This window comes from Trachurus trachurus (genome assembly GCF_905171665.1).
Source record: "Trachurus trachurus genome assembly, chromosome: 5".
NCBI lineage: Eukaryota > Metazoa > Chordata > Actinopteri > Carangiformes > Carangidae > Trachurus > Trachurus trachurus.
In genome coordinates, this window is record NC_139896.1 from 19,175,534 (window position 1) to 19,198,942 (window position 23,409).

Consider the following 23,409-nt stretch of genomic DNA (forward strand, 5'->3'; position numbering starts at 1 on the left):
ATCTATAAAACTTTTTATTGGATATAAAACACATTATGTTTTATTGACTTTTATATTGACTTTCTGCTACAGGCTGGGCTGCTGTTTCACACTTTACCAGTTATGCAAGAACCCTCTCCATTTGAGCCAACTGATATCAATACAGTTTAAAGATTATAATACATTTTCTATCATATGTATGTATTACTATTTTATTACTATTATTTATTACAAATCAAATGTTACATGTTATTCAAACTGTTATTAACAGTGTAATATTGCAATGAATAAATGTGATTAAAATGATTGATATAATCGTTAGATTTGATTTAATCTAAAATTTTGAGTGGCATCTCGCTGTCCAGAAATTTTTACTGATGTGTGTCACTTGGTGCTTTGCTTTCACTTTCAATACAGTCTAGTTAATCCAAAAGCAGCTCCGCTGGGGTTCAGGTCTTGAGACTGGGCTCGTTGTGGTCCTAATCATGTAAAATTGTGGCTCCGCAAGTTGCTGAGCAACCAGTCTGTCTCTGTTACTGGTCTATTTCCCTCTTCTCCGACAACATTGTACAATCATTCTCGTACCTGCAGTACACTGTTGTCCTGGTGATGACGCATCACTTATTAAAGTCTACTTCAATTATTTCCACCGCTAAACAGTTTGATTTTTTTCTCCCCTTGTCAGTTTACTGTTCATCTTGTGCCATTAAAGGTTTTTAACCCTTTAAAGGTACAAACCCATTAGAGGACCTTGCGCAGTTGATAGATGGAGCCTGACAGCATTAATGCTTCGGACGCTATCGTAAAAAAAGTAAAAATACACTCATGTTTTCTGACATAATTGCTGTGTGTGTCACTTTAAAACGTGAGATGCATTTTCCCCAACTGACCGTTACATGGTGAGTTTGTGTCAGTGATTTTACAACCTTTTTCTGTGAAAAACACACATTCACGTCAACGATTCCAAACAAACACCGAAGACGCTGAACGCAGCCACCGCAGTTCAGCGCTTCAGTGATAAATTCGTTTTTCATCATGGGGCCCAAATTTATTATTTTAACCGTGTCTGTGCGTTACACTGCTCTTTACAGGCCACTGCTGGGAAATGCTCTAAAGCAGACGGGATGCAGTGAAAAAGAGTTGCAGTATTTTCAAACGGCTCATGGAGGATGATTCCCACTGAATTCATACTTTCTCTCCCGGATTTGTGAGATTAAAGCAGATAAAGCACATTTCTGAAGCATGCTTGAGGAGTCTCTCAATGTGAAACTGTCCTCGCGGTGCTTTACTCAAACAATATCCTGAAACACTTTGAACAAGACAAGATGAGAAATTTGTTCGCCTTACCTGTGGTTGCCAGGCCAGCTTTCTGTCAGTCTGTCACACTCAGTCTCCCGCTTTCTCTTGTTTCTATAGTGTTGCCGCTCTCCGTTCTCCTTACCCCCCCACCCCCTTTTTTCTGTCTCGCTACACGTCTTTATTTCTCTGCCTCTTTGGTCCACAAGTCACCACTTTCCTTCCCTCTCCTCCCTCCCTTTCTCCACACTTCACCTCTGACTTTGTCGTTTTTTTCTCAGTGTCTTCTTTTTTTTGCCTCGTTTCACTTTTTTCTTCTCGCTGCTCGTTCCCTTGCTTCTGCCTCTATACGAGTTTTTCCTCTTCGTGCAAAACCTCCTGTTATCCCCCCGTTCAGCGTTTCTTCTATCTCTACTTAAATAGAGGTACCTTGCCCTGCTCTTGATAATGAAGACATACTGGGAGGTTTGTCCCGGAGGCGGGACCGGGGCGGCAGTGGATAGGGGGTTGGGAAAGGTCAAATTATGCACAGAATGGACAAATAAATGTGAACCAGACCCTTTGGTGAGGTCTTGTTTCTAGAAGGTGTTGACACAGGATTAGCCTCTGTTTGCTTTCACCTGTTCAATCTCCAGCCAACATACCCCCCCCCCCCACACAGACACACACACACACACACACCCTGTTTGTGATCTTCTGGTTTCTGAGAACGCCATACTGCACAATGAGCTGTGTCTCATTTACACACCGAGTCTTGTGCTGAGCAGGTGTTGCAGCTTAAACTGTAGAAAAGACAAAATAAGCAGGCATACGCAGGCACACACACACTCACACACACACATACAGAGAGAGGGGGTGGGTTCGTAAAGAGTGAGTTGTTAGCTGCTGTACAAACTCTCAACCCCCCACCCCATTTATTTCAGGGGTACAGCTCACCCTCGCAGGCCCAAGGGCAGTGTAGCAGCAGTGTGTGTGGTTTTGCAGCCCTATCCCAGCCAGGTGACATGAAAAATATACAAAAATTAGCATGTTGGTATAGGATCCATCCAAGTACCCACGTCTACTGCAGAGTCATTTGATGGTAATGATGGTTTGGGTCCTTTCCATTGCTGACAATGGCCTGATGTGAATGGACCTTCATCAATGGAAAAGGTGCTAAATGCTAAAGCTGACATGGCAACACTTTCACCATATTAGTTGTGGATGTTGGCATACGTTTGTTTTATTCCAGGCATCTAAAGGTTTTCTACTTCCAGAGAAAATTCTACACATCACTTAAATGTAAACAGGCGTCCTTAATGGCTCCAAGTCCTCTTCAGATCAGCCCCAAAGGTAGATCTATGAATAAGCAATGTCACAATAAAGCCTAAAAATGTATTTAGATAGAATATCAAACTAGATAAGCTTAAACAATCTTGAAAACTATATAAAGATTAGAAAATGTATTGCTTGAAAAAGAGGGTTGTGTCACAACATTGAAAAATGTGAGAAGGACGGACACAAACTTAATTAAAACATAACACAACACTAATAAATTATCGATGAGGTGTGTGACACATGCACTGTTGTAGATTTGTAAGCTGATTGCACAGATAGAAAGACCTGGTCTGGAAGGCCCATGTGAATCACATCAATACTAGCAGAGCAGACCCCCCCAACCCCATCCTATCTCAGCCAATCTGCTGAGGTTACTCAGGACAGCGTCAAAGAGAGGCAGGGTGGGGGTGGTGGATGGGTTGGGGTTCACAGGGAACACTCACACATAGTTCATATCAGGTCTGGGTGAGCTGTTCTCCAAACATCCACATGATAGCTTTAAAGGATAATTACTGCATGACTGGCTCACTGTTTGGAGTCAGCACAAAAACAAAAAAAAACCTGTGAAGACTTTAATATTTCTGGTTCCTCAGGGGTCAGGGGTTACAGCCTTTTCACCACAGGCTGTAATTTATCATCAAAAGAGATGATAGAGAACGAAACGTTGCTCCTTGTTATGTTAAGCAAGCAGCAAATGTCACGCAGCAGGCATATGATGACAGCCATCTCTGTTGATAAAAGTTCAGTGTGTTCTTCACTGTCCTCAGCTGCAACTAAAATCAATCACAGCAGGTGTCATCAGGTGCATTTTTTTGATTTAGATCAATTAACATTGAGTTGTAACTGCTCACGTCAGCTGCATCTTCACTCTCAAGCTGTGTCCCAATTCAGTGGCTGCGGCTGCATCCTTCAGAGGCATTTGAAGGCCGATTACGTCACAGCATCGTGACAAGGCCTGTCCCAATTCGAAGATTCCTTCATATGTGGCTGACAAATGGGGCCTTCCTTTGCCGGTTCTGGGAGGACACACCGCACCTGTCCTTCATGACCTCCTATATCCCAATATTCTTTGTGCGTCGTTTACTATTAGCCACCTAGCATGCTAGCTATCGAATGTTGAGGCGGCTCTGTGCTGTAGCCATGGTATCCCTGCTCTGAGGCCAGCTTGGAGGTGTGGTCGCCAGCTCATCAGGGCTATGCTGGCCGCACAGTCTGAAGTGAAGAGCTAAGTAGCCGAAGTGTAAAAAAGCCGCCACTTTCAAATGTTTAATGTTAGGACATTGATTCTACTGGGGGTCATTCCTATGTTCCCACAGCCTTATGTTCCCACATTTCTAACTTTTGTTGTCACTGAAAATTAGGCCCTATGTTCCCACAGCCCTTTGGTCCCACCATTGGTTGGGTTTAGGCAATGAAGAAAATAGTTGGTTAAGTTTAGTAAAAAGACCCGGTAGAGGCTAAACAGGCCAGATAGGTAGAGAGAGTCCAGTGGGAACATAGGGCTGAGGGAACATAGGGCTGTGGGAACATAGGCACGCTCCCGATTACTGTAGATGGTGTTGCTGTGATCCTGTGGTTTGATTCCAACTAAAATCTGGTGAATCCTGCACAAATTACGAACTTTTTCAGTTATACCAGATCTCTTCAAGAAATTGTTGACTTTTTACAGTATTTTTGGAACTTGGTGGCTTTGGTCTGCATTTGGCCTAGTAGGCCTTTCCACCATGTCACCAAAAGCCAACAACTCTTCTGAGGAACATGTCAGCATGTCTCAAATGCATGAGCTGTTGGACCAGCAGAAGGACTTTTACAGAACTTTGCTCGAACAGCAGGAAAAAAGTTTCAAAACATGTGTGCAGATCATCGTTGACTCATCAAACAAGAGGATTATGAGCTCTCAAAGGAAGTCTATGATCTCAAGGTGAGTCTGGAAATAACTCAGAAGGAGTTTGATGATTTTAAAACTACCAGTAAAACCTGGTCCAAGAACTGCAATGAAACAAGATCAGATCTCGACACTATCTGCAAAAGCTTCCTATCAATTTCTGATAAGGCTGAAAATCTGGAGGGGCACACGAGACGCCATAATGTTGTTGTTGAAGGAATAAAGAATCTGGAAATGAAAAGAGCTCCGAATCTGAGGAGAAAGTGAGAAAACTTTTTAGTGGAAAAACTTAAACTGGATCATCGGAAAATAGAGCTGGACCTGGTTCACAGAGCTGGAAATCCAATGTCCCCATCTGGGAAACCCTGGCCCATTGTGGTCAAATTTCTACATCTGAAGGACAAGCACGCGGTTCTTGACAGAGCAAAGAACAAAGGGTACAAGCATCTTCATTAACAAAGTCTTCCTCCAAGCTCTGCGGCTAAGAAGAAAACAACTACTGCCAGAAATGAAGACAGCTCGGCAAAGAGGTGACATTGCTTTCTTGAGATATGACAAACTAATTGTCCATCCACCAAGCCTGAAATCTACAAAGACAGGTAAACTACGATAAACTATGATAAATTCATTCACTACTTATCTTCATTCAATCATGAATTTTCTGTTCTTGCTTTATCAGAAACATGGCTCACTGAGATTACCAGAGAGATCTTTAAAAGCCTAAATACAACACAGTTCATTATGTAAGAGGGAGTACACCTGGAGGGGGCGTATCACTTTTTATCCATGATAATTATGAATTCAAATTAAGACATGATCTTACTATTAGATCTACTGTCGGGGTGGAATCTATTTTTGTGGAACTCATTGGGGTCTTGGGCCACAAGAAGATTATTGTTGGGGTTACAGTATATATTGCCCTCCTGACTCCCCTTTGAGAGATTTTATTGAAAATCTCTCTATTTGTCTGGAGTGTATCAACGAGAAAAATAAGTTGTGTGTGTAGGAGATTTTAATGTAAACCTCTTCAAATGTGATTCGAATGATGTCATGGGTGATTTTTTAAATACCTTGTACTCTAGTTACTTTTAGTTTAGTTTTAGTTTAGTTTTTTATTTGCACATTATATAACCTGCATAAACAATGAAAATAGTAAAATTAAACATTGTGCAGGAGAGGTAGAAACAAAAAAAGGCTTATAAAAATACCTCCCCTATGTAAAAAACAACAACAAAAACAACAGTGGTGGTCTTCAAAGTAAGAAGATAATACAGAAATTATTTTTCCTCCTCATCCACAGACCTACAAGAGTTGGAGTCGACAATATTTTCATAAATTCTCTAGGGAAAGGAATTCATTCTGGGATTTTGTTTTCAGATTTATCTGACCATTTTCCTATTTTTCAGTGTTCTTTAATACAGGCTGATGGGATTAATTCCACCAAGAAACCAAAGTATAAAAGGATCATGAGCAAGTCAAACATCTCTAAATTTGAATATGCTTGCCAACATGTCCTGGGATGATATTTTTGTGACAAACAAACAAGAAGTTCATGAATATAGTTAACACTAGTTTGAATCACTGTTTCCCCGCAGTTATTCTAAGAAAAACAGCCAAGACTTTAACAAGCCTTGGTTTACAGATGATCTACTACTAAAGAAAAAGAACAAACTCTATAAAAAGTATGCCTTTAATCCCACACCTCTTACCCATGGTGCATATAAAAGTTGTAGAAATAAATATATCCATTCCATCAGATCTGCAAAAAAGAACTATTTCAGTGAATAATTTAAGAGGTGTTCAAAAATACCTGGAAAGTGATTAATCAGATATTGCAAAGAGGGGAAAAAAAACTCAAAGTTACCCATATTTCATGATAGTGAAAATGCTGTTAATAATCCACTTGACATTGCTCAAAAATGTAATGATTTTTTTGTAAATATTGGCCAGGATTTAGCTGATAAAATTTCCGACTGTCCGGGCAGTCCATTAGACAATAAATCAGGGACCTTTTTTTTTTAAACCACCCAGTAGCCAAGAGATAAGTGACATAATCGATGACCTCAGAACATCTTCAGCTGGTCACGACAGTATTCCTGCTTTTCTTGTCAAACTGGTGAATTTAGTTCCGTTTTCAGCTGATGTCTGGACCGTGTGGATGGCATGGATTGTTAGGAATTATTTGCACAAACCATTGCGCAAAATCTGTTTGTTGTGACTTTTTTTTGCTGAATTGCCGACTCACCCCACCCCCGTCTTGGTCTGTGATCGCCTGCCTACCCTGTCCTATAGCTCACCACCGCACTTCACTGCCAGCCACTGTGCATGCCTCCAAGAGAAAAGCCAGGCAGCCTGGGAGAACATGCAAACTCCCCAGGCCTGGGGATTGAACCTTCTTGCTGAGTGACAACAGTGATAACCAAAGAACCACCACAAACTGGACCAGATGTCACTCATGTCTTAGGTCAGACAGATTTTAAACTATCTTATAAAGAAACTGTCAATATCCTCTTGTCAGATTTTAGACAGGCAGTGAAGTCAACAACAATCACTCATATGAATCATATCAATTTACAGCTCGAGTCTCTCCATCATCATGTTTAATAGGCAACGCTTAAAAAAGTGAGAAAGTGTAAAATATCAAGCTGTTGAAATGTGTCTCCTCCTTGACTTGAGTTTCTTCATCTTTGTCTTTTTCGAGTCATGAGCCGAATGTGGACAGTCCCACTTCCCCCTCTCCCATAGTCCCACCCTGTGTATTCAAACATGTTGGTCTAATTATTTCTTTTGTTTAACCATGTTAAAACTTCCTACCTCAGGACTTCACTCGTTGGAATAATTTATGTCCACGTGTGGAACCGTGAACAGATTAAAGGCACGCAGAGGCAGTGTGGTTTAAACTACTGTCAGGTTGATTTACTCCACACAAGGACCTCTAAATTTAAAAGACGTCTCATCTTTAAAACTTAGGGACCGAAACGTTTCTGAGCTCCCACACTTGCACGTCTGACCTCCACAGGTCCGTCCAAACAAGAAGGAAAGGTCGAGCCACACGGGAGTATTATCAAGCCATGACCTCCGACCTCTTCACTCACTGCTTCTTGGATCACAAAGTGGGAGATTGGGGAGGTAACTTTTGTTCTGTGATTGGGCAGCCCAATGAGTGTGGAGACTGGTATATTAATAATAATACATTTTATTTGTAGGGCGCCTTTCATGGCACTCAAGGTCGCCTGACAGTAAAATAAATACAAACAGAAAACATCTCATAAAAAAATAGTGCAAAAAACACAGCATAAAAACATACCATACCATACCATACCATACCAACTTTATTTATAAAGCACTTTAAAAACCCAGTGGACCAAAGTGCTGTACAAAATTACACATAAAATATACAATCGGCATAAGACACAAAATGTACATACTGTAAAACGAAACAGAACAAAAACAATAAAAATGCATTAAAATAACACTACATAAAACCAATAAAACAATTTAAAACATAGCGCATAAGTAAAAAAATTGTCAAAAATGAATAAATAAATAAACAATAGCAGATTAAAAGACATCAACTTAAACAGGATCAAAGGCCATGGAGAACAGGTGGGTTTTGAGGCACTTTTTAAAAACATGCAGCGATGGTGCCTGTCTGATGTCTAGCCCTCTGGTGCATAGTGGTCACTACAGTGGACGGCTGTTTAAAAGTCATTCCATCCTAAATACTCCATTGAGGTTAATTTAGTGGTCAGTCGTTGTAACTGCAAGTAAATTTTATCTGGATCCAAGATGACCGCCAGACAGCCGCTTAGGTTGGCGGCTCCTGGCAGAGATGTTCACAAGTCTTTTTTTGCAAGTCCAAGTCAAGTCTCAAGTCTTTGGTCACGAGTCCAAGTCAAGTCTCAAGTCTTTGAGGGGTGAGACTTCATCAAGTCTCAAGTCTTTGGTCACGAGTCCAAGTCAAGTCTCAAGTCTCTAAAAAATAAAAGTCTCCTGTCTCTTCTGGTTAATGACCCTTCTATCATCTGCTGCTATCCAGTCTACTAAAGATACTGCACAGCTATATCTAAGAGATTCAAAGCATTTACTGTAGGTTATTATCACTCCTTTATCTATACAGTATTGATTAGTTGTTTATTATATGATCACTTTAAACAGGATATTGCAATGCAATATGAAGAAAACACACAATGAAAGCTTTCCTTTAAAGGAAACTGTATTCTGAGTCAAGAAAGAATCAAAGCTGCTCTGCCCCTTGCTTTGTTGAATTCAGAAAACCCAGATGAACAACATGGAAAATGATTTAGGCTGTTAATTATAGGTCATAAGATCTGTATGGTAGCCTACCTATAGTTCACATCTTTATGTGCAGCAAAACCTTTCTGGAACCGCATGTTTCTGAGAGAAGAACTGGTTGTTATTATTTTTTTAATTAGTCAACTCATGGGGGCGTGTCGACGCGTGCAGACTTCTATAGGTGCCTTCAGTCATATTTCGCAGCAAAAACATAAATAAACAGGAGGATTTAGCCTACAGTAGCCTGATATGTGCCAGTTATGCAGCAGCTAGTCCCCGTGAAGGAAGGTCTGACAACAAACGGACATTGTACCTCACATGTAGGCTACGGACGGTGCCGCTATTAAAAAAAAAAAAAAAAAGCCGGTTCACAGTCGCCTGTCACTCACCCGCAGCAGCTGACTGTGCTGCATGCTGCGCTGTCAGAGGAGCTCTGCTGTTCCTCTCTCTTTAGACACTGGTGTTTGGCTGCACTCTGTAGGAGTTCAGTATGAAGATCTAACCTCCATCTGAATAACGTTACCGGCCATGTGGCGCTGCTCCGCTAGTGGTGTGTTAACGGCAAAAAAAAAAAAAAAAAAGATTGTCGGTCATCCTGTCAGGAGGGAGGCACGAGCCAAAAAAATAATGATTGTTCACGAGTCTCAAAACACGAGTCCGAGTCGAGTCTGAAGTCTTTAGGGCACGAGTCCAAGTCAAGTCTAAAGTCTCTGTGGGTGCGACTTAAGTGCGACTCGAGTTCGAGTCGCAAACTCGAGTCCCCATCTCTGGCTCCTGGCATATCCTGTCAAACCGTCTTTTCCTGAAGAACCCTAGATATAAAAAAAATATGATGATATACAGTAACATCTAAGTAATATAATTATTATTTTATTTTTGAAAAATTTATTTCAAATACATACGGTTTGCTAAAGTTGCACGACCCCTAAATTCCCTTTTGATTGGCATACCAAATGACAAACGCCTAAGCTCCCGCCCCTTAAGTTGGTCACCTGAAGCCCAAACTGCCTTTGATCATTTAAAAAAGACACTAACTGAAGCTCCCGTGGTGGCCTATGCTGATTTTTCCAAGTCATTTGCTGTATACACAGATGCCAGCCACCAAGGGTTGGGAGCAGTGTTGGCACAAGTCCAGGAAGGTAAGGAGCGAGTAATTGACCCTTCGCCAACTCCTCCCACAAACGGCTATTGTCCAATCCTACGTTAGCAACCGTAACTATAGGCCTGGCAAGCTTTCCGCAGTGAGTCATTACGTTTGCTTTTGTGGACACATTTTGAGACTAGGACGAAAAACATTTGTTTGTAGAGAAGGATGTTGTTGTTGCTGCTGCTACTATGGCGGTGGCGACGGCGGCAGCAGCAATATAGAGATGTTCAGATACGAGCGGACTTTTTTTTTCGACTTGAGCAAGTGTAAATGTGGGGATAACCATATGTTCACCTCCGAAATGACAGCTGTACTTTTAGGGCTTTTACCTGGGCTTTTAGGCGAGGGATCCTCCAGGCAGGGACTGCTTTCACTGACTGATACAGCGGTGGGAGAAAAAAAAACAGCAGCGAAAGCTGTATGTGGTTCACAATCGCCCAAAAACTTGCAGTTTGACAACGTTTCATGACCAGTGAGATGACCTAAGTCTTCGTGGGTTGATAGACGGTAAAATGACCAGCCCTTACTGCTGCTCTGTACATTGTCCAGTCGTGTCGTTGAACAGATGTTTTATCCTCCTGCGCGAGTCACGTCACTGAAAACTCTGAATGATCTTTGTGACTTCCTCTCTCTATATCTATCTATAGTTGTTTCCGGTCTAAGATGGCGCCAGCGTGTGCGGCTTGCCGTCTACCGGCTCTACTATATTTGTTTGCTGCTGTATTATTTTGCTCTCTGTGCCAAGATTCCTCTGCCTTGCTGGTATATGATCGACAAGTACTTTTTGACATCGGATCATGTCGAAACACACTGCCAGAAATTAATCTGGGTGATCAAACCTCGGGTCTCCCCCCTCCCCTGGCGGCGGTACCAGCCTACCTATGGCGGTCTCCGGTTGTTATTTCACGGAGGAAGCGCCTCCGCAAACGCGGAAAGAGAGCAGGTGTCTTGGTGAAAATCAAGAACCTAAAGCAATCTACCTGCTGGACGGATCCTCGCCACCTTCTCAGAGGATCGCGTGCGCGGCTCCGGCAACCTGTGTACCCTCGCTGGATTCAACCTGTGGTTCCGCCGTGCCCGGCCCCCGGCTACCCTCGCCTGCTGGCGGAGGTCCCCCCCCCAAGACGCCGGGTCCGCGACGGCGGGTGTGGATTTCAGGAACCTTCGGCCGCTGCGCCGTGCATCCAACCAGGGCGGCGGGGAAACGACCGTTAGCCTGGCTCTCCTGAATGCTAGATCGCTAGCAAACAAGACATTTATTCTGAATGACTTTTTCGCCTCTCGTGAATTGGATTTTATGTTCCTGACGGAGACGTGGATTCAGATCGGTGAGTCTATCCAGTTCTCTGAACTGCTCCCCCCGGATTGTGTGTATTTCAGCTCCCCCCGATCCACTGGCCGAGGTGGGGGGGTAGCATCTGTTTTTAAATCCAGCTTCCAATGTCGTCTGTCACCGCCGATCTCCTTCTCCAGCTTTGAGCTGCAGACTTTCGTTTTAAACTGCATTACACCCATCATGTGCGCTGTGGTCTACCGTCCGCCTCGGTTCAATAAGGATTTTATTAACGACTTCACGGACTTTGTGGCAGGACTAACAATGAACTATGACCGATTTTTAATTGTTGGGGATTTTAATATCCACGTCTGCTGCGAATCGCGTCCCTTGGTACAAGACTTTCTGAACCTCATTGACTCTTTTAATATTACTCAATCTGTATCTGACCCAACACATGAAAAGGGACATACACTGGACCTCATATTGTCATTCGGTCTGGAGTTAAATGTCATTGAGATTGTTGACATACACATCTCTGACCACTTTGCTGTTTTATTTAATATCACACTGCCTCATTCCCTGGTTAAATTGTGCGCCACGGAGCGCCGTGTGCGCACAATTAACCCTTCTACTGCCTGTGAATTTTCTGCTGCTTTTTGCGATTCTGTACTGCAGGTTCACGATTGTGGTCTCACCCTTAATGAGCTCTTGGACATGTTTAATGGTACCTGTATTGACATATTAGAATCAGTGGCTCCCTTTAGGTGCAAACGCTCTAAGCCAGTAGGAGAGCCTTGGCTTAATGACACTACTCGCACGTTAAGACGCACATGCAGACGTGCCGAGAGAAAGTGGAAGAAAGATCATCTACAAGTTTCCTTAGAAATCTTAAATGAGTGTCTGATCAAATATCAAAAATCTGTCAAATTTGCTAAAAGTCAGTTTCAATCCAATCTTGTGTCAGCAAACAGCCACAAGCCTCAGTTTCTCTTTAGTACTCTGAATAATCTTTTGAACCCCTGTGATCACAATGCTATTATTCCTTCATCTAAACTGTGTGAAGATTTCTTAAATTTTTTTATTGATAAAATTTCTGATATTAGGTCCTCTCTTTTGCCGTCTGCATCAGATCCTGCTGTCCCTCCTATATCCCCTGCTGTCTTTGAGGATTTTGAGCATGTCTCCCTCCCATCTTTAACTGATATTGTAAAGCACCTCAGGCCTTCTTACTGTCCTCTTGACAGCATCCCACCCCGCCTCTTTAAGGAGGTTTTCCATATTATTTGCCCCTGTGTTATGAACCTGATTAATTTATCTCTGATGACCGGCTGTGTTCCAGCTGCTTTAAAACATGCTGTGGTCCAGCCCCTCATCAAAAAGCATAACCTTGACCAGACAGTTTTATCAAACTTTAGGCCCATCTCCAAGCTTCCTTTTCTTTCTAAGGTCTTGGAGAAGGTGGTATATGAACAGCTTCAGTCTTTTATTGATCAAAATGGTATTTCAGAGAAATTCCAGTCTGGGTTTAAGTCACGCCACAGCACAGAAACAGCGCTTTTAAAATTTTTTAATGATCTTCTTTTGACAGCTGACTCTGGTAACTCTGCTGTCCTGGTCCTTTTAGATCTGACAGCTGCCTTTGATACAGTGGATCATAAAATTCTTCTGTCACGTTTGAACAAGTGTGTGGGCATTAGGGGCACTGTTTTGAAGTGGTTTCAGTCCCACCTCTCAGACCGGAGCTTCTCAGTCCAGCTGGGCCAGCATTCTTCGGCCACTTCCCCTCTAAATTGTGGAGTGCCCCAAGGTTCTGTTTTGGGCCCCCTCCTTTTCTCGATATATATGTTGCCTCTGGGATCCATATTTAGAAAGTACAACATCTCTTTTCATTGTTTTGCAGATGATGTTCAAATCTATCTACCCCTAAAGATAAATGGGCGAGCCTCTGTTCAGGCTCTACTAGACTGCCTTAAAGATATCCAAACTTGGATGGAAGTTAACTTTCTGTCTTTGAACAAAAACAAAACTGAAGTCATTTTATTTGGTCAACAAAATTTGCTCGATGGATGTGACAGTGCTATTGGTTCCCTTAAGTCTTACTGTCATCCTTTTGCAAGGAACCTTGGTGTTATTTTAGAGAACGACTTTAGGTTTGACAAGCAGATATCCTCCATAGTCAAGACAAGCTTCTTCCAACTAAGGCTGTTGGCTAAAGCAAAGGTTTATCTCCCAAGAAATGTATTTGAGAGATTAATTCACACCTTTATTACGTCACGTTTAGATTATTGTAATTCATTGTTTGTTGGCCTTGACCAGAAAGCACTGCGCCGCTTGCAGGTCGTTCAAAACGCAGCTGCCCGCTTGCTGACTGGAAAGAAAAAACGCGAGCACATTACTCCAGTCCTGGCATCTTTGCACTGGCTGCATATTCATTTTAGGATTCAGTTTAAAATTGTATTAATTGCTTTTAAATGTATGAATGGTCTAGCACCACCTTATTTATCAGAGCTTTTACAGTTGCACACCACTGCTAGGGCACTTAGGTCATCTAACCAGCTGCTCCTGGCAGTACCCAGGTCCAGACTCTCCACTCGTGGAGACAGAGCCTTCTCAGTCGTGGCTCCTAAGCTGTGGAACAGCCTACCTCTCCATGTTAGAGCTGCACAGTCTGTTGAACATTTTAAAACACTTTTAAAAACGTATCTTTTCTCCTTGGCGTTCACTCCCAGCTAAGCAAGCAATCTTGGTTCTCTCTCTTTCTTTCCCTCTCTCTCTCTTTTATTCTTTCTTTTTAATCTAGATTTGTTTTAAAGTGACTACTATCCCTTGTGTTGTTTTTAATTATTTGTTGTTTGTTGTAGTGTTTGTGATTAACTGTGTTGTGCTTTTGCAATTGTACAGCACTTTGGTCAACTGAGGTTGTTTTAAATGTGCTCTATAAATAAACAGTGACTTGACTTGACTTGACTATTATCTCAGAACAGTTTATCCAGAAATTTGCTGATATTTCCTTTGAAATCGATACCAAATACTGCCAGGAGCATGGCTGGGAGTGAAAGCTTGCCCGCCGTAGCAACAGTAACCAAGGGGGCGGGGCTTACGCGAAGGGTCAATTGCCTATGCCAGCCGGAGTTTACACCCCACAGAGCGCAATGATGCCAACTACAGCTCATTCAAGTTGGAACTATTAGCGCTAAAATGGGCAATCACAGAGAAATTCAAAGATTACCTGACGGGAGCTGAGTTTATTGTATATACAGACAATAACCCTGTTGCTCATTTACAGTCTGCCAGGTTAGGTGCAGTGGAGCAGCGTTGGGTAGCCCAGCTGGCATCCTTTAACTTCGAAGTGAAGTACCGTGCTGGGATGGAGAACATCAACGCAGATGCCCTCTCCCGGTTCCCTGCAGTTTGTCCCCAACCAGAGCAGCCGTTGACCAACACTGCAGCCACTGTAACATCAGCAGCAGTGGAACAAGAGGAGGACTCCCTGCTGCAGAATAACAGCTGGGTGGTTGAACAACAGGCCGACCCTGACATCCAGGCTGTAAAGAGGTATGTGGAACGAGGCTCCTATCCCCATAGCGCTGAACAGAGCACTCTCACGACTGACACTGTTAGACTGTTAAAACAATACAAGAGGCTCTGTGTCCGGGAAGGAGTTCTGTGTCGCAGATTCATCGAGCCTAATACTCTTGAGCAAATGTTCCAGATTGTGTGTCCAGGTTCAAGGCGACAAGATGTGTGGAGACGGCACCACGAGGCTGCAGCGCATGCCGGTGCAGGGAGGACGTTGACCACTTTGAGGCGCCGCTTCTTCTGGGTCGACATGGAGAAAGAGGTGCGGGGTTTCCAGTCTGGGTGTGTGGTTTGCAGCTTGCAGAAAGACAGGGCAAAACCAAGAGCTCCCTTAAACCCAGTTGCTGTTACGTACCCTTTAGAGGTAATAGCCCTTGACTTTCTCTCACTAAGTAGACCCAGTGACTCGTACCAAAATATTCTGGTCATGACAGACATGTTCACTCGCTACGCCTGGGCTATGCCCACTCGCGACCAGACAGCTAAAACCACAGTACGTGCCATTTGGTCCCAAATTATACAGACTTTTGGCTGCCCTGCCCGGTTCCATTCTGATCAGGGTCCCAACTTTGAATCAGATTTGATGAAAGTGTTGTGTGATCTGTATGGGGTCTCTAAAAGAAGGACTACTCCATATCACCCTGCAGGTAATGGCAGGGTAGAGAGAATGAATCAGACCCTGCTCACCATGCTCCGCACCCTGGAGGCCGAAAAACAGAGTAGGTGGCCAGAGTACTTACCCAAACTGTTACAAGCATACAACAACACAGTACATTCGGCCACAGGGTTTGCTCCATCTTACCTGATGTTCGGCCGGCACCTCAGACTCCCGGTAGACGTTGGGCTGGGGGTTGTACAGGAGAGACCAAACGGTGGACTGGGAAGCTGGGTTCAAGACCATCACCAGAAGTTGACGTACGCCTATGATCTGGCACGCAAAAAGATGACCACAGCTGCTAAACAGACAAAACGCCGCTATGACCAGAAAGCTAATGCTACCCCTTTGTTGACAGGCGAGCGGGTGTGGGTCCGCAACCGAAACAGACAAGGCCAAGGGAAGCTACACGGAGGTTGGGACCCCGAACCTCACATTGTACTAGAGACAGTAGGGGACTCAGGACTGGTGTACAGGGTGAGGCCAGAGAAAGGGGGGAGGGAGAAGGTTTTACACAGGAACTCTCTCAAACTGTGTACAGGTTCCCTGCCACAACCACAACCCCCAGCCTCACAACTGACCGGAGGAAGACAAGCAGAATTGCCTATGTTTTATTGTGTTCCTGCCCCCAACAGGCCTGCAAACATTGAGGTACCTCGACGGTCCTCTAGACCAAATCTGGGAATACCACCAGAGCGCTATAGACTGTGAGAGAACTGTTGCAGAGACTGCTAACTATTAGCTGTGGGGGGATGTGACGGGGTCAGTTTTAGTGTTGTATGTTTTGGTTCTTTGTTTTCTTGCTGTGATTTAAGTTTATAGAGCATGTTAAGTTTTGGTGTTTTGTTATATTGCATGTTGTGTTCTTTTGCAGTAGTTATGTTATTTTGTATATTTTATAGAGTTCGTTATTTGAGATTACTTTGAATTGGTGTTTCTTTTTTTACAAGCTGACCTTGAACGTCACACAGCCAGCAGACTAATCACCGCAACAAGCCGCAGCTGGTGGCATGCGCAGGTATAACCTTTTTATTTAGGCAGCGGCAGTGAAGCAGCGGGGACGCCAGGCAGAGAACCAGCCAGATCACCAGGAGACCACCATTGTAGAAGACCCTCAGACCTGAAGTGCAGCAGCCTGTGTCTGTTCGGCGTAACAACTCCAGCCTGGGTGCATGACGTAAAGTTATCACCCAGGAAAAGCGTGAGTGTTATTTTCCCAATTGAGTTGCAGACACTGAGAAGGCCGGCTGCAGGGCCAGGTGAGAGGAGGGAGTGAGAGTGTGGACAGGTGTGTCGTCAGAGAACTGGTGGCTGTGTTTCTGCGTCAGCAGGCGGAGTGCTGGACCCGAGGGGACCCGCGTGGACCATAGATGAAAGAAGACGGCCGGAGTTGAGAGGGAAGCATCGTAGGATACTAGAGGGGTGTTGTTGCGATATACCCCTCTCCCGGTTAAGTACCTCTCTATTGCCTATTTTAAGCTTTGGATTTTATTGGGATTTTAAACCGTGGGAATTTCCCCTTTTAAACTTCGGAACCTTTTATCTTGACCACTCGTTGTTTCCTTTGTCCCTTCCAAAGCCCCCCCCCCCCCCCCCCCCCCCCCATCACCTCTGAGGATTGAGATCAGCATCTGGTCCTGAGAAGGATTCCTCCAGGACTATCTGAATCCGGAAAAAGAGAAACTTTGGACTGTTTACAATAAATCTTGGTGGACTTTTCATTTTAACTGTGGTTTTTAACTCTGCTCAAATCTGATTTTAAAAAGAACCTGTGCCAAATAGTTAGAGTCCTGGGCTCTTCAACCCAGGTGGCGTTGTCGGCAACACTTTTAAACTAAATTATTATTTTTAGTTCAAACATCGCCACGTGACATACGAGCGGACTTTTTTTTCAACTTGAGCAAGTGTAAATATGGGGATAACCATATGTTAACCTCCGAAATGACATCTGTACTTTTACGGCTTTTACCTGGGCTTTTAGGCGAGGGATCCTCCAGGCAGGGACTGTTTTCACTGACTGATACAGCGGTGGGAGAAAAAAAACAGCAGCGAAAGCTGTATGTGGTTCACAATCGCCCAAAAACTTGCAGTTTGACAACGTTTCATGACCAGTGAGATGACCTAAGTCTTCGTGGGTTGATAGACGGTAAAATTACCGGTCCTTACTGCTGCTCTGTACATTGTCCAGTCGTGTTGTTGAACAGATGTTTTATCCTCCTGCGCGAGTCACGTCACTGAAAACTCTGAATGATCTTTGTGACTTCTTCTCTCTATTATCTCAGAACAGTTTATCCAGAAATTTGCTGATATTTCCTTTGAAATCGATACCAAATATTGCCAGGAGCATGGCTGGGAGTGAAAGCTTGCCCGGCGTAGCAACAGTAACTAAGGGGGCGGGGCTTACGCGAAGGGTCAATTGACTATACACTATCTTTTTCACACTATCTGTGACCCCAGGATGGACATTGTTCCATCTCACACTAATTTGAAGGAGAAAGCACTTATTTATAACTTTTCTTTTATTAGGGTCCGGGCAGCGCAGCTGCCAGGACACTATTGTATTCCTAGGAATTCTTCTTTAGGGTCCGGGTCTTCTTCTTCAGGGTCCGGGTCTTCTTCTTCTTCCAAGGAAGTCATACTTCCCATGGGCGAAAACTCACCAAACTTCACAGAAATATCCAACCCCATGCCAGATTCACTCAACTCCAAGGACATGTGCCCCCCCCTCCTAGGGGGGGCACAATAAGCGTTTAAATTTAAAAACTTTAAAAATTCCTACCAAACCAACGGTAGATGCTAAAGTTTTGAAACTTCACCACAATGTAGCCCCAATACTGCTGAAACTTTTGTCCACTTAAACTCATTACAAATTATGAAGTCCATCACTCTGTTTTTTTAATAACTGTAAAACTTTTAAAATGTATCTCCTCCCACAATTTTTGCTCAATTGACACCAAACTTGCTACAGAGCATCTCCAGACTGTCCTCCACAAAACTTGTTTCTCGGATTTTTGATTAAGCAAAAATTGAGTCTACAGTGCATGAAATTGACTGTAAACAGTACTGTAAACAATACCATCAAATTCTTGCTAAATACATTTTCAATCTTCCTGAAAAAAATGACAATATTCTGGAGTCATGGTTGATGAAGTTTGGCAAATATCAGAATTTTAATTCAAAAACTGAATTTTTGAGAACATTTTGAATTATGCTCTCATGGGAACAACTGCAGTCAATGTGAGAGTGGAATTTTTAAAATTGTGAGAAAAACACGCACATCAGGTAGGCCCAGTTGGGATGGGTGCTGGATAAAGGAGGAATCAATGAAATAAAGAACAAATCTGCACACCATAGGAGCTCCCTTCAGAGGATTTATAGCGTGACGTTTCGAGCAACAATGCTCGAAACGTCACGCTATTAAATTTATGTATTATCAGATTTTTGTTTAGATGACTGAATTTCTGACATTTTGACCATTTCATCACAACAGCTGCCCGGGCATTGACTCCATGAGTGGATAAATTAAGCTACACAGCAGGTCTCACTACCAGCCAATTAGCTCAGTGAGTTAAGAGCTGGTTCTTGGTGTCAGAGATTGTGAGTTCGAGACCCAGCAAGGGTGATGCTGACAGATCAAAATGTCAGATGTCCTCAAGCTGTCTTGCTGTCTAGATGCAATTTATGTATTAACAGATTTTTGTTTCGATAACAGAATTTCTGACATTTTGACCATTTTTGAAATCTGCCTCTACAACAGCTGCCCGGACACTGACTCCCTGAGTCTATTTGAGAAGTCACACACCATGTCTCACTTCCAGATAATTAGCTCACTGAGTTAAGCGCTGGTTTGTGGTGCGAGGGGATGTGGGTTCAAGACCCAGCAAGGGTGATGATGATAATGACACATCAAAATGCCAGAATCCTCATGGTGACATCACAGCAAGCCTCTAACTTAAAAAATCAAAACAAATGGCTTGGACCGGACCATGGGCGAAAGCTCACTAAATTTTGCACAAAGGTCCAGTGTCATCTTCTTACTACTTCCAAGGAAATCATACTTCCCATGGGTGAAAACTCACCAAACCTTACAGAAATGTCCAACCCCATGCCAGATCCCATGTATTATCAGATTTTTGTTTAGATAACAGAATTTCTGACATTTTGACCATTTTCGAAATCTGCCTTGACAACAGCTGCCCGGGCATTGACTCCCTGAGTCGATAAATGAAGCTACACAGCAGGTCTCACTGCCGGCCAATTAGCTCAGCGAGTTAGGAGCTGGTTCTTGGTGTCAGAGATTGTGAGGTCGAGACCCAGCAAGGGTGATGATGATGATGACAGATCAAAATGTCAGATGTCCTCAACAAGAAACACAAGACAATTGTCCTAATGGTGGCATCACAGCAAGCCTCTAAACTTAAAAACCCAAATAGCTTGGACTGGACCATGTGTGAAGCCTCCTAACATCTTAGAGTCACTGTAGATGTTTAACAAATACATATCATTATTTTACCTCAAAAACTGATCTTTCTTTTTACTGTGGTTTCAAATCTGCCTGCACGACAGTGAATGGCTTACTCAATTTGTGAAGCCACTGTTGAACTGCCACTTATCAATTAGCTCAGTGCGATAGACAAAGGTCTTTGGGTCCCAAGGTTGTGGGTTCAATCCTCAACGGATGCAAATTGAACATTAGAAGGTCAACTGTCCTGTTTGTTGCTCAGAATTGCCTAAATTTGCCCAAAAGTAGCCCGGACCCCACCCATCGCTGCGCAGCAGCTATAATTATTATTTATTATTTTTTGCATTTTCAGTGAACTCAGCAAGGATTTTGCAATTATTTAATGTTTTGTATTGAGCAAATCCAAATCCATCAATAGTGAAAATATCAATATCAACATATTTGTATCCCACCAAAATATAGGAGTTTCAATACAATCTTTACTTGTAATGACTCCAGCTTTTCTTTTCAGACAGTCCCTGCTGGTGTGAGTAAGGGAAACATCCTGGTTTTGGTTTAATCTGAAACAGTTCACAATGATTATATCCACCATCTTTTCCACATCAAGGTGCTTTTGTTAACTCAATCTAAGTATGAACAGCACTCTGGATGTATGTAAAATGTCAAAATGTTCCAATTGTGGAAATGCTAATGATGCATAGTATGTGGAAAGTATAAGTTTGCCAGTTACTAGTTTTATGTTGTATTTCAGGGATGATATATTGAAGCTATGTGTGTTCTAGCTATCATTTATATCCAGATGTGCAACATGTTGGGTGGTAATTTGTAATGTAATGTTGCTTCAAAGGCTGAATTTAATTGCATCAGAGTGGGACAAATAGACATGTAACACTTCTTTCCCATCCCATGTATTTTGTTCTTTTTTTTTTGCTAGTTTGTTTTGTCTCGGGCAAGTTGAACATTTTTTATTGTTAATAATCGTTTATTACTACATAAGAAACTGCCACCACTAAAGGCTCAAAAGAGGCAGGGAAAATATTACACCATAGCTAATTTACCATTTGTCTGAGGTTTATAATTTGTGCCATACAGGTCCACCATAGGATGCTGAGTGTGACCTATAGGCACCCTGCCATATATACCAAACATGATATAGTACCTCAAAATCATTCAACAAAATTGAATCTAAACTTCCATATTGTTTGATGAAAGGGGGAAGGGCCTATTCAACATGCGTCATCCTATAACTTTGCTCAATCCCCACAGAGCTGGAATGAACCAGATAACTATGTCATTGTCAATGTCAGCTTTACTTATATAGCACATTTAAAACAGCCATCGGCTGAAAGACCGAGTAGAGGCGACTTTACTCAGCCAAAGGCCAAGGTGAACAAATGAGTCTTAAGCAGTGAGAGTAGTAAAAGTGGAGAGGCTATTCGCAGTCCACACAGTCAACATGTATTCCACAGAATGGCAGCCGCGACTGCAAAGGCTCGATCTCCTTTAGTTTTCAAGAGCGACTGAGGAACTTTCAAGGCCATCTGATTAGCTGATCTGAGGGCTCAGGAGGGCTGATGCAACTTAATAAGGTCAGATAGGTATTCCAGGGCCAACCTACTCAGAGACTTAAAAACAAATAACCGAATCTTAAAATCACCGGAAGCCAGTGAATTGAAGAGAGCACTGGAGTTATGTGCTCACATTTCTTTGTCCTAGTCAGGAGACGAGCTGCTGCATTTTGAAGAAGCTGCAGGCAGTCAAGCTCTGACTGCTCAATGCCGACGTACGTAATAATCTAAGCAACTTTTTCTAGGTCCGGTATCATAACTCCAAATGATGTGTAAATGCCTCACAAAAGAGTCTATTTAACATGTTGTTACTGCTCTTTGCTGCAAATAAATTGTATTCTAGGCAAATAAGTTGCTTCTCTCAGTTGAGTGCAAAATGATTAGAAACCATGAATTGCAACTTGTGGCTGGAATTTACATTCATATTTGTGAGTGAGGCCTCTGTTGCAGAACCAGGGATAAGACTGTTGTCGCGACATTGGTACCCACACATCACACTGCTCTATAGTAGTAGTCGTGGTCAAAGTTTCTATTATAGCACAAATCAGAAGAGATGTCTTTTATTATGTGAATGTGGGAACTGTCAGACTTTAGACAACAGCTGTTCAGGAGCAAAATTGTGCAGGAGCTAAGGGCTCATCATGTATAGTTTGTTGAAGCTTTAGTGGGTGGTGACAGGGTTCAGAGTGTACAGATGGATCATGCTGAGGACATGTCCTATTGCAGTATAATGTAGTTTTTAACAGTGTATTTATGAAACTATTAACCTTTATGGCTACCCATAGGTGAATGATACTAAAATGTATATATTTTGGTTTTAAGTACCATGTAAAGTCTGTCAGCTGTGAAGCTGAACATCTGGGAGATCATAAAATGTTCATACTTTCTGAACCATGTTTTTTCACCTCTAATGTAATGTATTGATACCATTGCCTTTTCTGATTTACTTTCAGTCAGCACATAAGGTATGTGTTGGATTAGAGCACTGAAACTATAGATCCTCAGTGCTTTTTTCTGTGAAGTTCAGTTTCACCAGTTTAGCGCAGATCAGTTGTTATCAGCCAGCTGGGGACTTTTTTAATACCATTGTCTGCCAGGCTTAACACATCTCATCATGAAGCACTTGCATCATTTTGTGTGTTCTTCTAAGACCTCACTCAAACATATGACAATAATGACATCAAGGACAGAAACATTCTCCCAAAGAAAAATGGTTCATGCTTGCGTGGAACTCCAAACAGGCCTAATATTTCATTTGTAACTTATTTACGAGCATCACAGCTGCTTGGCATGGTGTCAGAGTACTTATTTGTTAGCACGTCAAAATCCAGGATCTTCTCATCCACTTCAAACACTGATGAGTGAACTGGCAGCAGTAGATGCTGAGCAAAAGTCAGAGCAGCCAAAAACCAAGTTGGACAGGCTGAGGGCTGTAGCAGGAAGCAGCCAAACGGCTTTTCCCAAGGGCTTTACAGCAGAGCTGACATTTTAATCGCTGTCTATGACTTAATTTTGAAGAGTTGCAGCACAAGAGAGATATGAAACAGCAGAGGGCCCAAGCTGTCTGGTTGGACAGACACAATGTCCCTGCCACAGCAATGTTCCCCATAAACCATATCACTCTGCTTTATTGTTTACAGTCGACATCCTTCGACAGTCGACTTTTTATTCATGGCATTGTCGTCATTACTGGAGAGCGTCTTTCCCCAAGAGGATCATTTGTTTCAAGTTAATAATTACATCGTGATGTATAACATCACATGAATATAGAAAGTGCACTACACAATCATTTACCTGAAGTTGAACTTTCACACACAAAAATATCAGTGTTGTTAACATAACTGTGGTAATTTTACAGACCTTCAGTCATGCTAGAAACAAACTTTGTGGGACTGTACCAGGGCACAGGAGAGTGTTGAGATAAACGCAAAGCTCAGAATCCTAATGTG

General features: G+C 42.7%; 1 protein-coding gene across 1 annotated transcript; it reads left to right on the top strand.

Moving 5' to 3' along the window:
* Positions 1–14,524: 14,524 nt before the first annotated feature.
* On the top strand, positions 14,525–16,080 carry LOC310985672 (uncharacterized protein; the record flags this gene model as incomplete). Its single annotated transcript, XM_083971290.1, has 4 exons — positions 14,525–14,751; positions 14,922–15,139; positions 15,789–15,907; positions 16,066–16,080. The coding sequence occupies exons 1-4, from the start codon at positions 14,564–14,566 to the stop codon at positions 16,078–16,080; spliced, it is 540 nt and encodes a 179-aa protein (XP_083827416.1). The 5' UTR covers positions 14,525–14,563.
* Positions 16,081–23,409: the final 7,329 nt, after the last annotated feature.